The sequence below is a fragment of the Triticum dicoccoides genome, chromosome 3B (assembly GCF_002162155.2).
Source record: "Triticum dicoccoides isolate Atlit2015 ecotype Zavitan chromosome 3B, WEW_v2.0, whole genome shotgun sequence".
In the NCBI taxonomy this organism is placed as follows: Eukaryota; Viridiplantae; Streptophyta; class Magnoliopsida; order Poales; family Poaceae; genus Triticum; species Triticum dicoccoides.
In genome coordinates, this window is record NC_041385.1 from 323,709 (window position 1) to 338,899 (window position 15,191).

Consider the following 15,191-nt stretch of genomic DNA (forward strand, 5'->3'; position numbering starts at 1 on the left):
TGGTGAGGGCTTCAGCCCAATAGGGCGGTGGCATGGAAGCTTGGATTAGGATGGTGCGAATAACGTCATTAGTGGTTCGGATAGCTCGCTCCGCTTTGCCGTTTTGTGGTGAAGTGTAGGGACAAGAAAAGCAGAGAGAAGTCCCGAATGGAGCGAGAAGGGTGCAATTGGCGACGTTGTCAAACTCCTTGCCGTTGTCGCATTGGATCGTGCCGATGGAGCAATGGAAGTGAGTGCGAACAAAGGCATGAAAGTTTGAGAGAACGGGGTGTACATCAGATTTGAAACGCATGGGAAAACTCCACATGAAGTGTGTGAAATCGTCAACAATAATCAAATAATACTTGCAACCAGATATACTAGGAATCGGTGCTGTCCATAGATCACAGTGTACAAGCTCAAATGCAGCGGAAGTCAAACTGGTTGACGAGCTAAAGGGCAATCTCGTGTGTTTTCCTAATTGACAAGCATGGCATAGGCCGTCGGTTTTATTACAAGGGAAAGATTTATTAAAATTGGAAGAAACGCCAGGATGGCCTAATCGACGATGCCATAGGTCGGAGGTGGCGGCGACGAGCGCGACGGGCGGGTCGGTAGATGTTGACGGAAAGATCGGGTAGAGGTCGCCGCTGCTGTTACATCTGAGAAGAAGAGCCCGGGTTCGCAGGTCCTTCACAGAAACACCGAAAGGGTCAAATTCCATAGAAACGAGATTATCAGTAGTAAAGCGACGGACAGATAATAAATTGTGGATGACGTTTGGGGCAACAAGGACATGTTGTAAATACAGGGGACGGGAGAGGGAAGGAAGAAATGAGTAACCGAGGTGGGTGACAGGAAGGTGATCGCCATTACCAACAATAACCGGTGCATGATGAGCAACAGGGCTAGCGTGAGAGAGAATACCTTGCGTTGCCGAGAGGTGGGCAGAGGCACCAGAGTCCGCGTACTAGCCGCCGGACTGGGCGAGCGACATGTCCTGCAGCGCCCCAATCAGAGCGGACTGCTCGAAGCTGGGTGCAGTCGGCGGGGCGAAGGCGGGTTGGGGAAGACCATGCTGGAACGTGGGCGGTGGTGGAGGCTGGCCGTACTGGAATGGCGCAAAGCCCACCGGACCACCATAAGGCGCAGGAGGATGGAGCGGCGCGTACATGGTGTACGCCTGGGGTGGCACGGGCCGAGGTCCAAGGAGCCAAGGAGCACCGCCACTGCCTGGACGAGGTGGAGGAACAAGCTGCTGCGGCCATGCTTGGACGACACCAGTCCAAGGACGGACGCCGGTCGGTGGAGACCAGCCATAGCCACCGTGGTTGCTGAACCGTTTGCGCTTCGGTTTACCTTGATTGGGCGATGGAGTACCGGGCGGGAGGCCACTTCCGCCGTAGCTGCCGGGGTTGGGGGCGCCGCTAGAAGAGCCACCGGAGACACCAGAGGACCCCTGGCCGCCGGAGACACCATAGGACCCCTGGCCGCCGTGACCACCGGAGGGCGCCGACCGATTGACGGAGAGGAGCGCGGTGTTGGAGGTGAGCCGGTCGGCGGACTTCTCCATCGTCTCGTCCTGGACGAGCATGTTCTGAGCCTCCGCAAAGGAGATCGTGGCCGCCTCCCGCTGGATGATTTTGGCCGTCATCTTGTGACGGGCGTGGAGGCCGCGGATGAGGGCGACGATGAGCGCGTCGTCGGACTGGGGCAGCGCGACGTCGGCGAGCGCGTCGCCGATGGCCTTGATACGGCCGCAGTAGGAGGCGACGGGCTGGTTCCCTTGGACCTGGTGGAGGAGCTCCGTGGTCAGCTGCATCTGGCGAGCGCGTTGGTTGCCGGTGAAGATCGCCTCGATGGCGGCTCACACATCGCGCGCGGAGGGCTTGCCCTTCACCATGGCCTTGAGCTCGTCGGAGATCGTGGCCAGGATCCACGATTTGATGTCGAGGTCGAGGAGGCGCCAGGTCGGATCACCGGGCGGGGCAGCGGCATCAGGTTCAAGGTGATGGAGAAGGCCGAACTTGGCAACCTGCAGCTCCATATCATCGTGCCAGGTGGAGTACGGACCGGTGTGGAGGTCGAGCTTGTAGTCGATCACGGAGCGGATGCCGAAGAGGCCGAGTGCGTACGGGTTGGGGCCGGACGAAGTAGAGCCAGCCAACTCGGACGAGGAGGTTGAGGAAGTGGAAAGGGATGCAGTAGTGCCGGCGGCCGTGGAGGCGCTGGTGCCATCGGAGAGAGCACCGAGGGTGGCCGCGCCGGTGGCAGGTGTGGTAGGAGCCATGGAGGCCGAAGGATCTAATCTGATACCATGTAGAATGTATTTAGTGTGCATAAAGAAGAAGTAATCAGCGCGTTGTATTCATCCTCAAGGGGTACAATATATAGAGTTACAGGAAGGATGAGGAGAAGAAGATACACACGCACGCACACACTGTAACCAATTACAGTTAGAGATCCTATCTAGTAGGACTGGCCGACGTTGCATGCTGCATGGATAGATGCAGTCGTTGAGTAGCCTGTAGAAGCGGTATTCAGTCTAACACTTTCAGCTACTCTTTGTTTTTCACAGTTTTATGTGTGGATTCTAATTTTTTTTTCTGTCAGCTGATGAGTAGGGAGATTTATTTATTTATTTATATTATTTTTTTGCGAAAAGAGTAGGGAGATTTATTTGACCACGACAGCCTCGTAAATGCCATCAAGGGTGCAGATGTCGTGATCTCGGTTGTGGGGACCTGTCAGCTCGACGAGCAGACGAGGATTTTCATGGCCATCAAGGAGGCCGGCAACGTCATTAAGGTCAGTGAGATTATCATTTTGTCTTCTTTATTTGTTGATCGAACGATGGATGCAAATCGATCAATTGCTGAATCAGAGTTGCTGCACAGAGGTTCCTGCCGTCTGAGTTCGGCTCTGACCCAGAGCGGGTTCACACCGTGGATCCAGCAGCCACACTATACGCTGGTAAAATCAGCCTTCGCCGTCTGATCGAGGAGGAGGGTATACCTCATACATATGTCTGCTGCAACGGGTTTGCCGAAACCTACCTTGTGAGCATCGGCGATGTTACGGCTCTTGGCGTTGGTCCTCCGTCCGACAAGATCACTGTCCTAGGCGATGGAGATGCAAAAGGTAATCACGCATCATATCCTTTTTCCTGCCACTGTAAATCCGCGCTGTCAGTTACATCATGTGTTGATCTGTACTATTGATGCACGCATGCAGGGGTGTTTGTGGTGGAAGAGGACATAGCTGCCTACACGGTGAGAGCGATCGAGGATACGAGGACCCTGAACAAGATCCTGTACATGAGGCCGCCGGCGAACATCGTGTCCCACAACGAGCTCATCGCACTGTGGGAGAAGAAAGCAGGAAGGACTTTCCAGATCGCACGCATCCCAGAGGCGGATCTCCTCATGTTGATCAAGGGTAGGGTACATCCATCCCATCATTGTGCCTCCCTTGAGAATGTACTCGTAGCATCTCTGACTGACCATTCTTTGTTGACATGCATGTGTGACTATGCAGAGGCGGCATACCCTCTCAACATGATGTTGTCCCACTCGCTCTCCGTCTTGGTGAGGGGCGACCAAGCCAACTTCGACATCGAGCCGTCCTTTGGCGTCGAGGCCACCGAGCTGTACCCTGACGTGAAGTACACCACCGTCGACGAGTACCTGGACCGCCTCCTCTGACACTTCTTGGCTGGATGGAGCAATAAAGATGATGGAGCAGTGGCCTCTCCAAATCCAATCATGTGTGTGGTCTTATGTGTAAATTCACCAGAAAGAAAAAAGAACCTATGCGTGCCTTGCTAAAAAAAACATGATTTGTGGCCGTGTATAGGCTAGTTTATATATCCTTCCCCAATAATAAAGCGATTATCGCTTCTGCCCGCCCGCTCACCGTCATCGCGCTTTTGCTAAAACCCCTCTGTATTTTTCAGTAATACAACCTGCAGTCCTTTTAAATTAAGAAAACGTTTCGAGGCCAGATCTTGCCCACCCAGGCCCAAGTGCCGCCGCTGCCTGTACGATGCCACCACCAGTGCCCGACCCCAAGCTCCTCCTCCCGGCCTCCCTCGTGCGGCGTCTGGCTCTGTGCTGGTCATGACTGCAACCAAACGATGGTGATAGTTCATGCAGCGTAGGATGAGGTCTTTCGATAGTGGTTGAAAGTAGATTGTGATGCCGCCATAATTTGTGCATTGCCCAGTGGAGAACCTAGAGAGGATGGAAAGCACATCAACTTACCTAGAGAGGATGTTAAAATGGGAGTGACCGGCTCGGTCTGACTAGGAAATAATTAGAGCACTTGGTCCTAGCGGGTCATTGAATCAATATTATAGTTATCTCCCGGAGTCCCGGTCCTCTAAAATGTGCTAGCAAAATTCAATTGAAACACACGTGCGACATATTTTTGCATGTCATATAGAGATGCGAGGCAGTTCACTCAATTGCTCACTACGTACAAAGGCAGGCAGTGGTAACTAAATATCGACCGGTGTCAACCACTCCAATGATCGCATCCTACGTAGTACAAAGTTGGATCATCTATTTTAAAACGAAGGGAGTACGTACGAAGCCAGACAGTGGTTCTAACCCACTGCCAGCCAGAAAGATTAACTAGTGTGGCTCGGACATTTCATCGAACACCTCATGTGCATAGGAGGTGAGCTAGAGCACCCAAATGCCCTCCCCTCGCCGGCCAGAAAAAACAGAGCACTGTGAAGTGCTCTGCTGTGTCGATGGGGTATATATAGGCAACTCATTTGTTCCGGTTCGTGACAGAAACCGGGACTAAAGCCCAGCATTCTGTTCCGGTTCCAGGCACGAACCAGGACCAATGGTTGTGGGCCAGGAGCGAGGACCATTGGTCCCGGTTCATGCCTGGAACCGGGACAAATGGGTCCATACGAATCGGGACCAATGCCCACGAGGCCCCGGCCGGCCCCCGGGCTCACGAACCGGGAAGAATTCCTCATGGGTCCCGGTTCGTGACTGAACCGGGACTAATGGGCTGGCCAGGCCCGAACAAAAGCCATGTTTTCTACTAGTGCGCCTGCCCGAAAATACTCAATGTTGTGAGCGCAACTTGATCACCTGGCAATGGTAAGCAGACAAGGATTATCCCTATTACGTCCATGCCATTAAGTACATCAGCAGTACACCTAAAAGTGCAAAGTGAAGTTAGCTTTGGAATTGCCCCTACATAAAAAACAAATAAACAGGTAGCTGAATTAACTTACGGCTGGTTAGTAAATTCAAGATCTGTGAAACTACTCCCGGATAAGTTCTTGGCTTGGTAATAGAGGGATTGTCCCTGCAAAACAGAACGGCGAGAGTTAGTTTGCTGAAGAATTTTAATGTATACACTCCCTTGTGGTTCTTTAGATATGTTCATGTTTCCACCATCAATTATGTAGGTACGTACCACTACTTGTTGCTTGTTTCTGAGCGTGATCACTGTGGGAAATGACCGATCAACCTTGCTCGTCGCCATGGTGATGACCCATGGCGAAGTATTCATAACCGTCTGTGGTTTCGGACCGTCGTTGCCACCTCCATACACCACCGTTATCCTCTTTTGAACCGCATGCAAAGCGCCAAATGAGTTCTTGTCCATGGAAATGAGGGAGATATACTGTTAGGAAAAAGTCTATACACAGAATCTTACCAGCAGCGTGTTTTAAAATAAGGCGCTGCTGCTATGTAGCAGTAGCGCACTCCTCTATCCGATCCACTCACACTCACATTCACTCGATCTCCCGCTCAACCCCCCACGCCGGTCCTCCCCCGCCGGCCGCCCTCGACCTCGCCGGCCGTCGTCGCCTACCCCTCCTCCCTCTGCGCCGCCGTCACCTCCTCCTCCTCGCTGGACTCGGTACCGCCCTCCTCCTCCGTCCTCCCTCCACTCGCCGCCGGCCGGCCCCTCCTCGCTCCGCCTTCCTCCTCCGTTCTACTCTCTCCTCCCTCCTCCAGTCGCCCCTCCTTCTCCCTCCTCCCCCCTCCATCCACAACCCCTCCTCCCTGCTACATTTTGATTTAGTAGGCTATTTCATATGCAACATTTTGATTTAGTTGATTTAGAATATTTTGATTTAGTTGATTTAGTAGCCTAGTTGATTTAGTTGATTTATAGAACATTTTGATTTAGTTGATTTAGTGCTAGTTGATAGCTCTGAAGATTTGGCACCACCTAGCTAGATCTTAGGATTATAATTGTCCATCAAATTGCTTCTCGCGGAAGAATAATCAAATTGCTTCTCGCGGAAGAAGAACCAAATCTTACTAGGAAAGATTTGGCATTTGCCTGCTAGCTGTTGGTTCTATTCTAGAAGGTGTTAGTAAGCTATGAAAATGTAACTGAAGAAGAACCAAAAATATCACATGCTACTGTTTTTCTTTCCTGTGAAATGGGTCGTTAATACTTTGCTCATATTGCTTTAGAAAAATGGCATCACCACCACCACCACCATGTCGACTGTGCAAGTCAAGGTGCGCCAACAGCCTTACAAGTGGCAAGTTGTTCGACATCTACTTCCAGCCGACTTTTCGTCATGCGGCGGTAAGAAATTATATGAAATGTGACAACTATTTTATTTTTAGTGTTGGCAATACTGCATTGTGTCATTTTGCTTTTTTTTACACAGATCGTCCCATGCAATGTGAGGTTAAAATTCAACAAGCTGACAGGAGACACTGTGACATTTGAGGCTCCTAGGGGGGTCGTACACTATGGAGGTCGAGAAAGGACGCAATATGTCACAGATTGGAGGAGATGGATGGGCCCGTTTCCTCGCCCGCATGCGTCTTACTGGTGGTGAGTTGATCAGCTTCTCCTTCAGAGCAGAACACCCAAGCTGGCTGTCATTTATATGACCCTGGTCGAAGATGATGAAGATGACGAAGATGATGAAGATAATGAGGACTCACTCAATGAAGATGATGAGGACCCACTTCATGAAGCCATCGTAGCTCAAAGAATGAGGCTGAGCGAGGAGGAGGTGTGCAATCTATGGGACATAATTCCGCCACGTGATGACTTTGTCGGGGTGCCATTCGTGACCCGCCTGACAAGTACCATGGTCGATTGACATGATATGGTATGTTATACTTACAAATGCAAATTATACGATGATATGCTTAGTGTAGAGTCCAATGATATGCTGTGTGAAATCTAGTTGATGATATGCTTTAGTGTAGAGTCCGATCACATGCTTATTAGTGTAGAATCTAAGGAACTATTAATAGTGTAGATAATCAATATATACTTATTAGTAGAATTCGTGCTTAGTACAAATGTATAGTACTGTGTCTTTTGATAGTGTAGAAATCCATACTTAATAGAAATATATTTGCAAGAGTATGTGCGAGGGTATTTATTAATTGATATGTTTCTGTTATTCAAAAATTGCCAAAGAGTCTATCTGTGAGTTGTGGTATCGAGCCCGATGAAGAAGGCTCGGCTGGACTACGCCTTATCGCAAGGGGCTCCGTCACAACCTGTACTTACCGCATGGACACGGACGGTCGCATACACTTAAACTCGGTTGGATGGAAGAGATTCCTCATTGGCAATAATCTTCATGTTGCACAGGTCATCCTAATTACTATCAGGAACACCCACCGCCCAGGCTTGAGGATGATGATCGTCGTCGATATCATCTAGAACTACATATGTGTGTGTGTGGCTATATCATCTAGAACTACATATGATGATCGTCGTTGATATCATCTAGAACTACATATGATGATCGTCGTCGATATCATCTAGTACTTCTTGAGGATGCATGTTGACTATATATGAAATTGTTATCTAGTAATACTACCTAGTACCTATAATGCTTTATGAAATTGATATCTAGTAGTATCTAGTATCTGGAAGTTGCAGTTTATTGAAACAGAAACGGGGTAGGAAGCGGGGGGAAATGGCGAAAGATATAGCAGTAGCGAGGGGCTAGGAAACCGCTACAGCTAATTAATAGTAGCGCATTCCAGAAAAGCACTGCTGATATAGTCAACAGTAGTAGCGTGAGTGCGGACAGCGTTACTACTAACAGTTAGCTGTAGCGCCGTAGTAGTAGCGCGGCTGCCCGCGCTGCTGATAGCCTCAAAACCCGCGCTACTACTAGGGCTTTCCCTAGTAGTGAGACAAGACGTCCGCTCCATCGTAGATCACGTCGTCGATGGCCGCGAGAATGGCCACCGTGCTACCAATGGTGGTGCCGGCCGCGGTGGTCCAGAGGGACTTGTACACCGCAATGCGAGCGCGCGGGGCACCTCCCCGTGCTAGCCCCTCGCCGAGGCCGCGGAAGCTGGCCGCCTCCACAGCCGGTCCCGCAGCCGCTGCCATGGAGGACTCCCCTGTTGATCTCTGCTTCTTCACCCATAGCAGAGCATGGAGGCCAGCAGCAGCCGCCGCCATGTCGGTGGTTTCGATTTGGCCCGATGCAGCATGGATGGACGTCAGCACCACCTCCGAGTCTGCTTCTTCCGCCGCTGCTCCGACTCTGCAAGGTCTCCCTCTCCCTCTCATGCTCTACGCTTGTGTTCTTGATCTGGCTGAATTAGTTAATTATCTGTGTCAAAAAAAACTGAACCTTTCTTCAGAGACAAGTGATGCATCTTTATGTATGATTTTCTGCACGTTCTGATTGTTCATCCTTTCCATGTCATGTAGTCCCTAATTGGATCCCTGCCGCCTTGTTGCCCATCACGTTCTAATTCTCTTGTTACCAGTTCTGCAGTATGCTTATGTCCCTTTGCTGTCTGCAGCCAAGTGGTGAGACTGAGGACACATTCTTTGCTGATTTGGCCATTGGTTTGTCCACGGTATGATTCTGTAATATCCGCGCATTTTACTCATAACACTCGCTACCTTCTCCTTTGGATTGATGACTGAGCAGTGTTTCTTCGTCTGCAACAGGGGCAGATTAAGACCGAGAGTGTCTTGCCAAGTACTACAACCATGCAAATAGCTCTCCTCTAATTCTTTATTCTTGTATGTGGTGCTGAAGCAATGCTGGATACTTTGTTGGCCAAAACCTTCTTGCAAATGATTAAATAAATTATTTAATCCCATGGTTCATTAGCGTAATCTGTCCATTCAAGCCTCGTCGTGTTCATGTTTTGTTTCAGCAGCATTTTTTTTAGTTTAAAAAAAGTCACACTAACCGTTTTTTCTTTTTCCAATCGGAACAGCTTCTGAGGATCGAGGAGGAGCTGGGCGATGCTGCGCTGTATTCAACATGACACAAAAAAATACAGATGCTACGAAGCATTCAACATGACACAAAAAAAATACAAGGAATGATCTAAAGAAAACAAATGGGTTTAGTCATAACAGAGGGACTTATTCTCCCATTCTAGAACTGTTCCTTTGTGAACCAAACAACAACCACAAAGTGCGGTGTTTAATTCAGTACTATTTGTGCATACCCTGTGTAAGAGATTATTGATTTCAGGCAAAGAACAGCAAATATGTTGAACAAAAAACAACAATCATAAATTTTTAAATGGTTCATATTTTTGAACAAAAAATCACAAATCTGAAAAAGGTTTCAAAACTTCACTAATATCGAAAAATTAAACAAAAACTAAGATGAAATTTGAAAAAAGTTCATAGATTTTTGAAAACAAATTCATGATTTTGAAAGATTTTCATTGATTTTAATATAAAGTTCATGGATTAAAAAAAATCATGGATCTGAAAAGTGGTTCACATGTCTGAGGGAAAAAGTTCATAGCGTTGAAAAAAGTTCAACAAATTTTAAAACAATCTTACGAATTTGTGAAAAAGTTCTAAATTTGAAAAATAAAAATAAAAGTAAAAAAGGAAAAAATAAAAATAAAATTTAGAAAGTAGAACAGAAAATAGAAAAGCAAACAAAACCGTTCTAAAACAAACAAACAAAAAAGAAAAAGATAACTGACTAGAAGCTCCCTCAATTGTATTTGGGCGCACCGTCTGGACCTAATACCCAGCATTCGGTAGCAACAGGGTGCATGCCTGTTATTTTCTCTTCGCATGTGGGTAACTACTTATCTTCTTTCTGTTGTGCTTTATGTAAAATGTTCTTGAACTGTCTTTAGTGTAGATAAAATGCATGAGCTTACGCTTTTGAACGAACACATAAACTGAGCAATAGCAGCCGATCTTCATCATGATGATTATTGAGCCAGCCAATTGTTGATATGTTTTTTTGTTAAATTATATTCTAGTGTGCAGCGGTAGAGCTAGACGAAATCTGCCGAGGAGGGCCAAAGACAAAATATGAGTTGCAAAATCAAACTTATTGATACATTTTTTCATAAATTGTATACTAGTATGCAGTGCCGGGGCTAGACGAAATCTATCGACGGAAGGCCAAAGACAGAATACGAGTGTTGGGGTGAGGAGGGGCGCCAAATATATTCTCATCTATGCTCTCCTATAAAAGGAATTCTTCATAAAATTTGTTCAAACCTTGGGGGGGGGGGGGCATTTGCCCCGTTCGAAGACTTCTTCCCCATTCCGCTGCCCGCCTCTTCCACTGGCTCTTCGGGACGGACATGTGCCTACAATCACAGAGTCCGGCACTGACCTGGTGCCTGCTGCTCCGGTGCCTGTGACCGTCACTCCTGCCCGCGGGCCTTGCAGAACCGCCGCCACTGCCCATCACCATGCCGCCGCCACGCGCCGCCAGCGATCCAGATCTGGGCAGGTGCCCCCACGCCCATGGATGCCCCGCATACAAATTTAGATAAAGTTGAGACATCCTGTTCGGGACGGAGGGAGTACATTTTTTAGATCTCTCTTTCAAACATAATGTGCCCACGTGCAGTTATTAACACTAAATTAAGAACACACGGCGGCGACGGAAAAGACGGTGACAAAATACAATCATTTGGACGCGCATGAATGGATCATACGTTCGTTCACCCACCGCGATTGGATTAAACTAATTTGAGCAAATCTGAATAATATACATATTTTTATTCAAATTAAGTCACATCACGTGAAAGCACTTTTCATACATCTCTTGCGTACATGAATCTATATCAACCAACTCTCACGCGTCTCTTGTTTCAATGCCCCTTCAAGACACGGGTCAACAAAGAGTGAGAACTCTGTGCGGGTGGGAATCCAGCTAGCGATATCCTCAGACATGCTTATTTTTCTTTGGATTCTTGATGCACTAGATGATCAACGGCATATGTAAAGTAGCATTGTTCCAAACTTAGCAATATGTTTGTTTTGAGTCAAACTTTCTTGTGCCCAAGTTGTTTTAAGTCACACTCCTAGGATGGATTCCTGTGCCTAATCACCATGGAATTTTGTCAAGTTTCAGACATTTCTACTGACTTACTCTAATCATAAAAAAATCAAGAATTTCTACTGACTTGCTCTTAGGAACACCAAACTGTTTTGATGTTAAAAACGCTCTTATATTACGGGACGGAGGGAGTAACACTCAACTTTAGTTGGTATGTTGTGACAACTCGTCGAATTTTGGCTCATTCATACAACAAAAAACAATGCACAAGCACAAAATTAGCTGTGGAAAGAATAACGAATTTTGATTTGATTGATTCATACATACTCCAAAGAACCGAACAAGAGCTTCAGTGTTCCTTCTTGAGTGCTCACTGATGAGCAATTGTGATCAAGGAAAGAGGGCCTCAGCTCAGGGGTTCTTGGCCTTGATCCTAAGCTTCCTGGCGATGGCGGCCGCCCTGGGGTGCCCGGCCTTCCGGCTCTCGCCGCCGCTCTGCTCCATCTCCACCCAGTTGATCACGCGCAGCACCAGCGACTGCGGGCAGCTCTGCGCCCCCGTCGCCCCCGGCTTCCCACTGCTGCTCGTGCGCTTCTTCTTCAGCCCGGCCTCCAGCGCCGCCTCCAGGAACTCCATGAACCAGCCCCCGGCCTCCGCCTGCATCTGCCTCGCCATCCTCAGCGACGACCCCAGAGGCGACTGCGCCACCGCCACCACTGCTACTCCGGCAGGAGCGGACGACCTCTTGCTCTTGTCGTCGCCGCCGTCGACGGGCGTCCCGAGGCACTTCCTGCTGGCGCTGGAGCTCCGGGCGCCGCCGCCGTCCTGCCGCGACGAAGGGTCCTGGAGCGTGCCCGGCGCGAAGGACACCGACTTGGACACGCCGCCGAACCCGAGCAGGCCCCGCCGCCTCGCCGGCGTCGTGGCCCTGTTCTGCGCGATCTCCTGCAGCACGTTCGGCGCCGGCGTCGCCTCGGCGAGCACGTCGCTGGTGGCCGCAGCGGCCATGGAGGTGGCCGCCTGGATGGACTCGATGTCGGCCACGGCCTGCGCGGCCTCCTGGTGGAAGCTGAGGAAGCCGTCGAAGCAGGCCGCGGGCGCGTCCGGCCTCGCCGCCTTGCTCACGTCGGCGAACATCCTGGCAACAAAACGAGACCAAACACATTCATTCATTCTGGTGAGCTCAGCTCGTGGCAGACAGACAGACAGTGTCACTCAAGATCGCAATGAGGAATTGATGGAGGACATACTTGTAGATCCTGACGACGTTGTCCGTCGCCGACGCGTTGCGCAGCGCCTCCAGCGCCGCCTTCTGCGCCTGCTCCCGCTGCTCCATGGCCTCCTGACATGACAAAATTTCAGTTCAGAGTTCAGAGTTGAGATAGAACAACTGACAGAAATTCTGAATATCTGACGATCGCACACCTTGCCGAGGGAGCTGAGCTTCACCGGCACGGGCACGCGGGCGGCCGACGACGAGGGCCGCCGCTTGGAGGACGTGGCGGTGCTGCCGGCGTCGTCGTCGGAGACCGGCGAGGAGGGCTCCTCCTCCCTGGGCCTCCTGCTCATCGTGCGCACGGCCGTGCAGCTCATGGAGCTCTTCTCCTGCACACACACACAGCTTATCTTCAGTTAACTTCAGCAGCTTCAGAAGCCATGGAAAAAATGTTCAGTTCAGTTCAGGTGTGCAGAGCAGGAGGAACATACGGGTGCCAAGGGGCTCTTGGGGATCTTGTTGGGCGGCGGAGGGGGGTCGCCGCGGTCGGCGACGAAGCTCCGGCTGCGTGTCACCAACCTCGGCATGACGCTGGTGCTCTTCCTGACGGAAGACACCGAGCTGCGCGCCGGCGAGGGGCGCTCCTTGACGGGCGTCCTCTCCTCGAAGCAGAGCGCGATGGGCCTGACGACCTTGGGCGACGCCACCGTGGCGCCACCATGGTTCTCGGGGCCCCAGGAGCCCCTGCGCGGCGCGGCGGGCTTCCTGGCGAGGGGCTCGGGGGTGCCGACGACGAGCGGGTGGCGCCCGGGGATGGGCCTGGCGCCGACGACGACGGGGACGGGGGAGCCCGGGTCGAGGCGGTCGACGTGGAGGAACTGGCCGAGGCTGAGCTTGTTGGCGAGCACGAGGTCGGCCTGCGCGGGGGGTAGCGTGGCGTAGATGGAGTGGGAGGAGTCGGAGACCTTGACGTAGAAGCGGCCGTGCTTGGGGAAGAGGTCCACCTCGTCCATCTCCGCCGGCACGATGTCCGTCACCTGCAGCACCGCCGTCCGGTGCTCGCCCACCGGCTTCGCCGCGCCCGTCTTCATCCCGTCCAGCAGCTTCAGGAGCACGCCCGCCGACAGCGTCGCCATGGCCGGCCGCCGACGATGTGATCTGCTGAGATCGGAAAACTATTGGTGAGGGGATGGCAAGAAAGAAAGAAAGAATGAAATGCTCTGTTCTTGGACAGGAAACAGCAACGCGTTCTTGATCCAGGCTGAATTTTACTGCGGGGCGCATGAATTCGCACCCGATCTTGCCCCCGAACGACGCGGATCGGAGGAAACCCCGGCCGATTCGGGGAAAGGGAAGCCTTGGGCGGTTCAATTCTTGCCTTTTTCAAGAAGAGGGCAGATCAGAAATCTTCTTGCAGGAAAGGAAATCGATCAATCATGGCGGCGTCGAGCGGGGCAGACAGGGGATGGACTGGTCAGTACCTTGGAGAGGAGACGGGGTGGCTGCTTGATCTCCTCGCCGGTGAGCCGTCCGCCGACGAATTGACAGCCGGAGAGAGCCTCTGACGGGAGCTTTCCGCCGACGGGGAGGGGACGGACGGAGAAGCTGGTGGCGGGGGGTGGGGGAGGGAGCTGGAGAGAAAGATTGGAGCTGCTCGGGGGAGGGAGCAACGAACGGTAAAGAAGAATGAGGCGGGGCGTGCGGCGGCGACTGGAGAGGGGAGAAGAAGAGAAAAACGAAATTGGAACGTTGCTCAACGGTCGGCTCTGAGCTCGGGCCGAAATGACGGCGCTGCCCCTGCCACCTGTCACGTGACCTGTGCTCTGTTTTTTTTCCTATAAAAATGCAACAATATATGTTTAGATGCTTCTTTTTGATATTTCATACACGTTGCACATTTTTGTATACGTATATAACATCTTTATATATCCCCTTAAAATATGAAATACATGATAAACATGTTTTTCAAACATATATTCTGATGTAAACTTTTTTCATACACGTGCACATTTTTCTTACATACCAGGATCATTTTTTTGTATACACAATACTATTTTTAAATGCATGGTCAACATTGTTTGAAATATTAATTTCGATATCTACTTGTTTCCATATACCTTGTACTTTGTTTTATACACCGGGAACTTTTTTTTATACATGTTTAATATTTTTCTAAATCACATTTTCAAATACTATGGGCTTTCTTATTTTGATTTCTTTCCCTTTTAATGGGGATTTCACGGTTTTTTTTTTCTATGGGCGACTCGCCTTGAGGGCTCTAGAACTGAGTCGGCTAGTAGCGCTCACTACATGGAAGGCTCCGTTGATTTCCTAATTGGCGCTTCACAGCCACCTGGTCCTGGGCTGGCCCATGTGGCGAGTGCCCGATCGCTTCACCGGTCGCCCCCACCTGGTTGCCCACACAAGAGTTGTTTGATTGGTTGCTGTCGACCAATTGAGTGGTCAAGCGTTGACTTTAGAGAAATGAAAAAAATAGAAAAACGCAAAAAGAAAAGAAAATGAGAATTCAAAAAGATTCACGAACTTTTGAAAACCATGCATTAAAGAAAACAAAAAAGAAATAGAAAAAAATAAGGGGAAAGAAAAAGAACAAACCGAACTGAAGAAAAAAATGAAGTAGGTGTGCATAAGCAGAAGACTGGGCTGGTCGGCTGCACTTCCCTTAGAATGGTAAGGTCGGCAGTTCGATCCAATCGCCACCTTTTTTGG

At 50.2% G+C, this 15,191-nt stretch overlaps 3 protein-coding genes across 7 annotated transcripts; 1 reads left to right on the top strand and 2 right to left on the bottom strand.

Annotated features, from left to right (window-relative positions):
• Positions 1 to 296: 296 nt before the first annotated feature.
• Positions 297 to 2,201, bottom strand: LOC119280378 (cleavage and polyadenylation specificity factor subunit 6-like). The gene is made up of 2 exons (XM_037561244.1): positions 907 to 2,201; positions 297 to 670 (listed from the first exon to the last, which is right to left on the bottom strand). The coding sequence occupies exon 1, from the start codon at positions 1,799 to 1,801 to the stop codon at positions 950 to 952; it is 852 nt and encodes a 283-aa protein (XP_037417141.1). The 5' UTR covers positions 1,802 to 2,201; the 3' UTR covers positions 297 to 670; positions 907 to 949.
• A 66-nt stretch (positions 2,202 to 2,267) lies between these two features.
• Positions 2,268 to 3,760, top strand: LOC119282805 (phenylcoumaran benzylic ether reductase POP1-like). The gene is made up of 5 exons (XM_037562883.1): positions 2,268 to 2,273; positions 2,650 to 2,787; positions 2,877 to 3,120; positions 3,214 to 3,417; positions 3,517 to 3,760. Exons 1-5 carry the CDS (start codon positions 2,268 to 2,270, stop codon positions 3,681 to 3,683), a joined length of 759 nt encoding a protein of 252 aa, XP_037418780.1. The 3' UTR covers positions 3,684 to 3,760.
• A 7,699-nt stretch (positions 3,761 to 11,459) lies between these two features.
• On the bottom strand, positions 11,460 to 14,058 carry LOC119274221 (translation initiation factor IF-2-like). 5 transcript variants are annotated; one of them, XM_037554880.1, is made up of 6 exons: positions 13,943 to 14,058; positions 13,756 to 13,868; positions 12,953 to 13,622; positions 12,671 to 12,850; positions 12,496 to 12,587; positions 11,460 to 12,383 (listed from the first exon to the last, which is right to left on the bottom strand). In XM_037554880.1, the coding sequence occupies exons 3-6, from the start codon at positions 13,595 to 13,597 to the stop codon at positions 11,657 to 11,659; spliced, it is 1,644 nt and encodes a 547-aa protein (XP_037410777.1). In that variant the 5' UTR covers positions 13,598 to 13,622; positions 13,756 to 13,868; positions 13,943 to 14,058; the 3' UTR covers positions 11,460 to 11,656. The 5 variants fall into 5 exon arrangements, with proteins under 5 accessions (XP_037410777.1, XP_037410778.1, XP_037410775.1 ...); XM_037554881.1 differs by having other exon boundaries at positions 12,953 to 13,619; positions 13,756 to 13,839; positions 13,943 to 13,981; XM_037554878.1 differs by having other exon boundaries at positions 12,953 to 13,868.
• Positions 14,059 to 15,191: the final 1,133 nt, after the last annotated feature.

What these genes read in the sequence shown, in the direction of transcription:
- LOC119282805 (XM_037562883.1), top strand. An exon ending in AGGCCGGCAACGTCATTAAG is followed by an intron (nt 2,788 to 2,876) that starts GTCAGTGAGATT and finishes GTTGCTGCACAG; the next exon opens with AGGTTCCTGCCGTCTGAGTT. An exon ending in AGGCGATGGAGATGCAAAAG is followed by an intron (nt 3,121 to 3,213) that starts GTAATCACGCAT and finishes GCACGCATGCAG; the next exon opens with GGGTGTTTGTGGTGGAAGAG.
- LOC119280378 (XM_037561244.1), bottom strand. Translation starts at nt 1,801, where the DNA reads ATGCAGCTGACCACGGAGCTCCTCCACCAGGTCCAAGGGAACCAGCCC.
- LOC119274221 (XM_037554878.1), bottom strand. Translation starts at nt 13,745, where the DNA reads ATGCGCCCCGCAGTAAAATTCAGCCTGGATCAAGAACGCGTTGCTGTT. An exon ending in CCAAGAGCCCCTTGGCACCC is followed by an intron (nt 12,851 to 12,952) that starts GTATGTTCCTCC and finishes GTGTGTGTGCAG; the next exon opens with GAGAAGAGCTCCATGAGCTG. An exon ending in AACGTCGTCAGGATCTACAA is followed by an intron (nt 12,384 to 12,495) that starts GTATGTCCTCCA and finishes TTTTGTTGCCAG; the next exon opens with GATGTTCGCCGACGTGAGCA.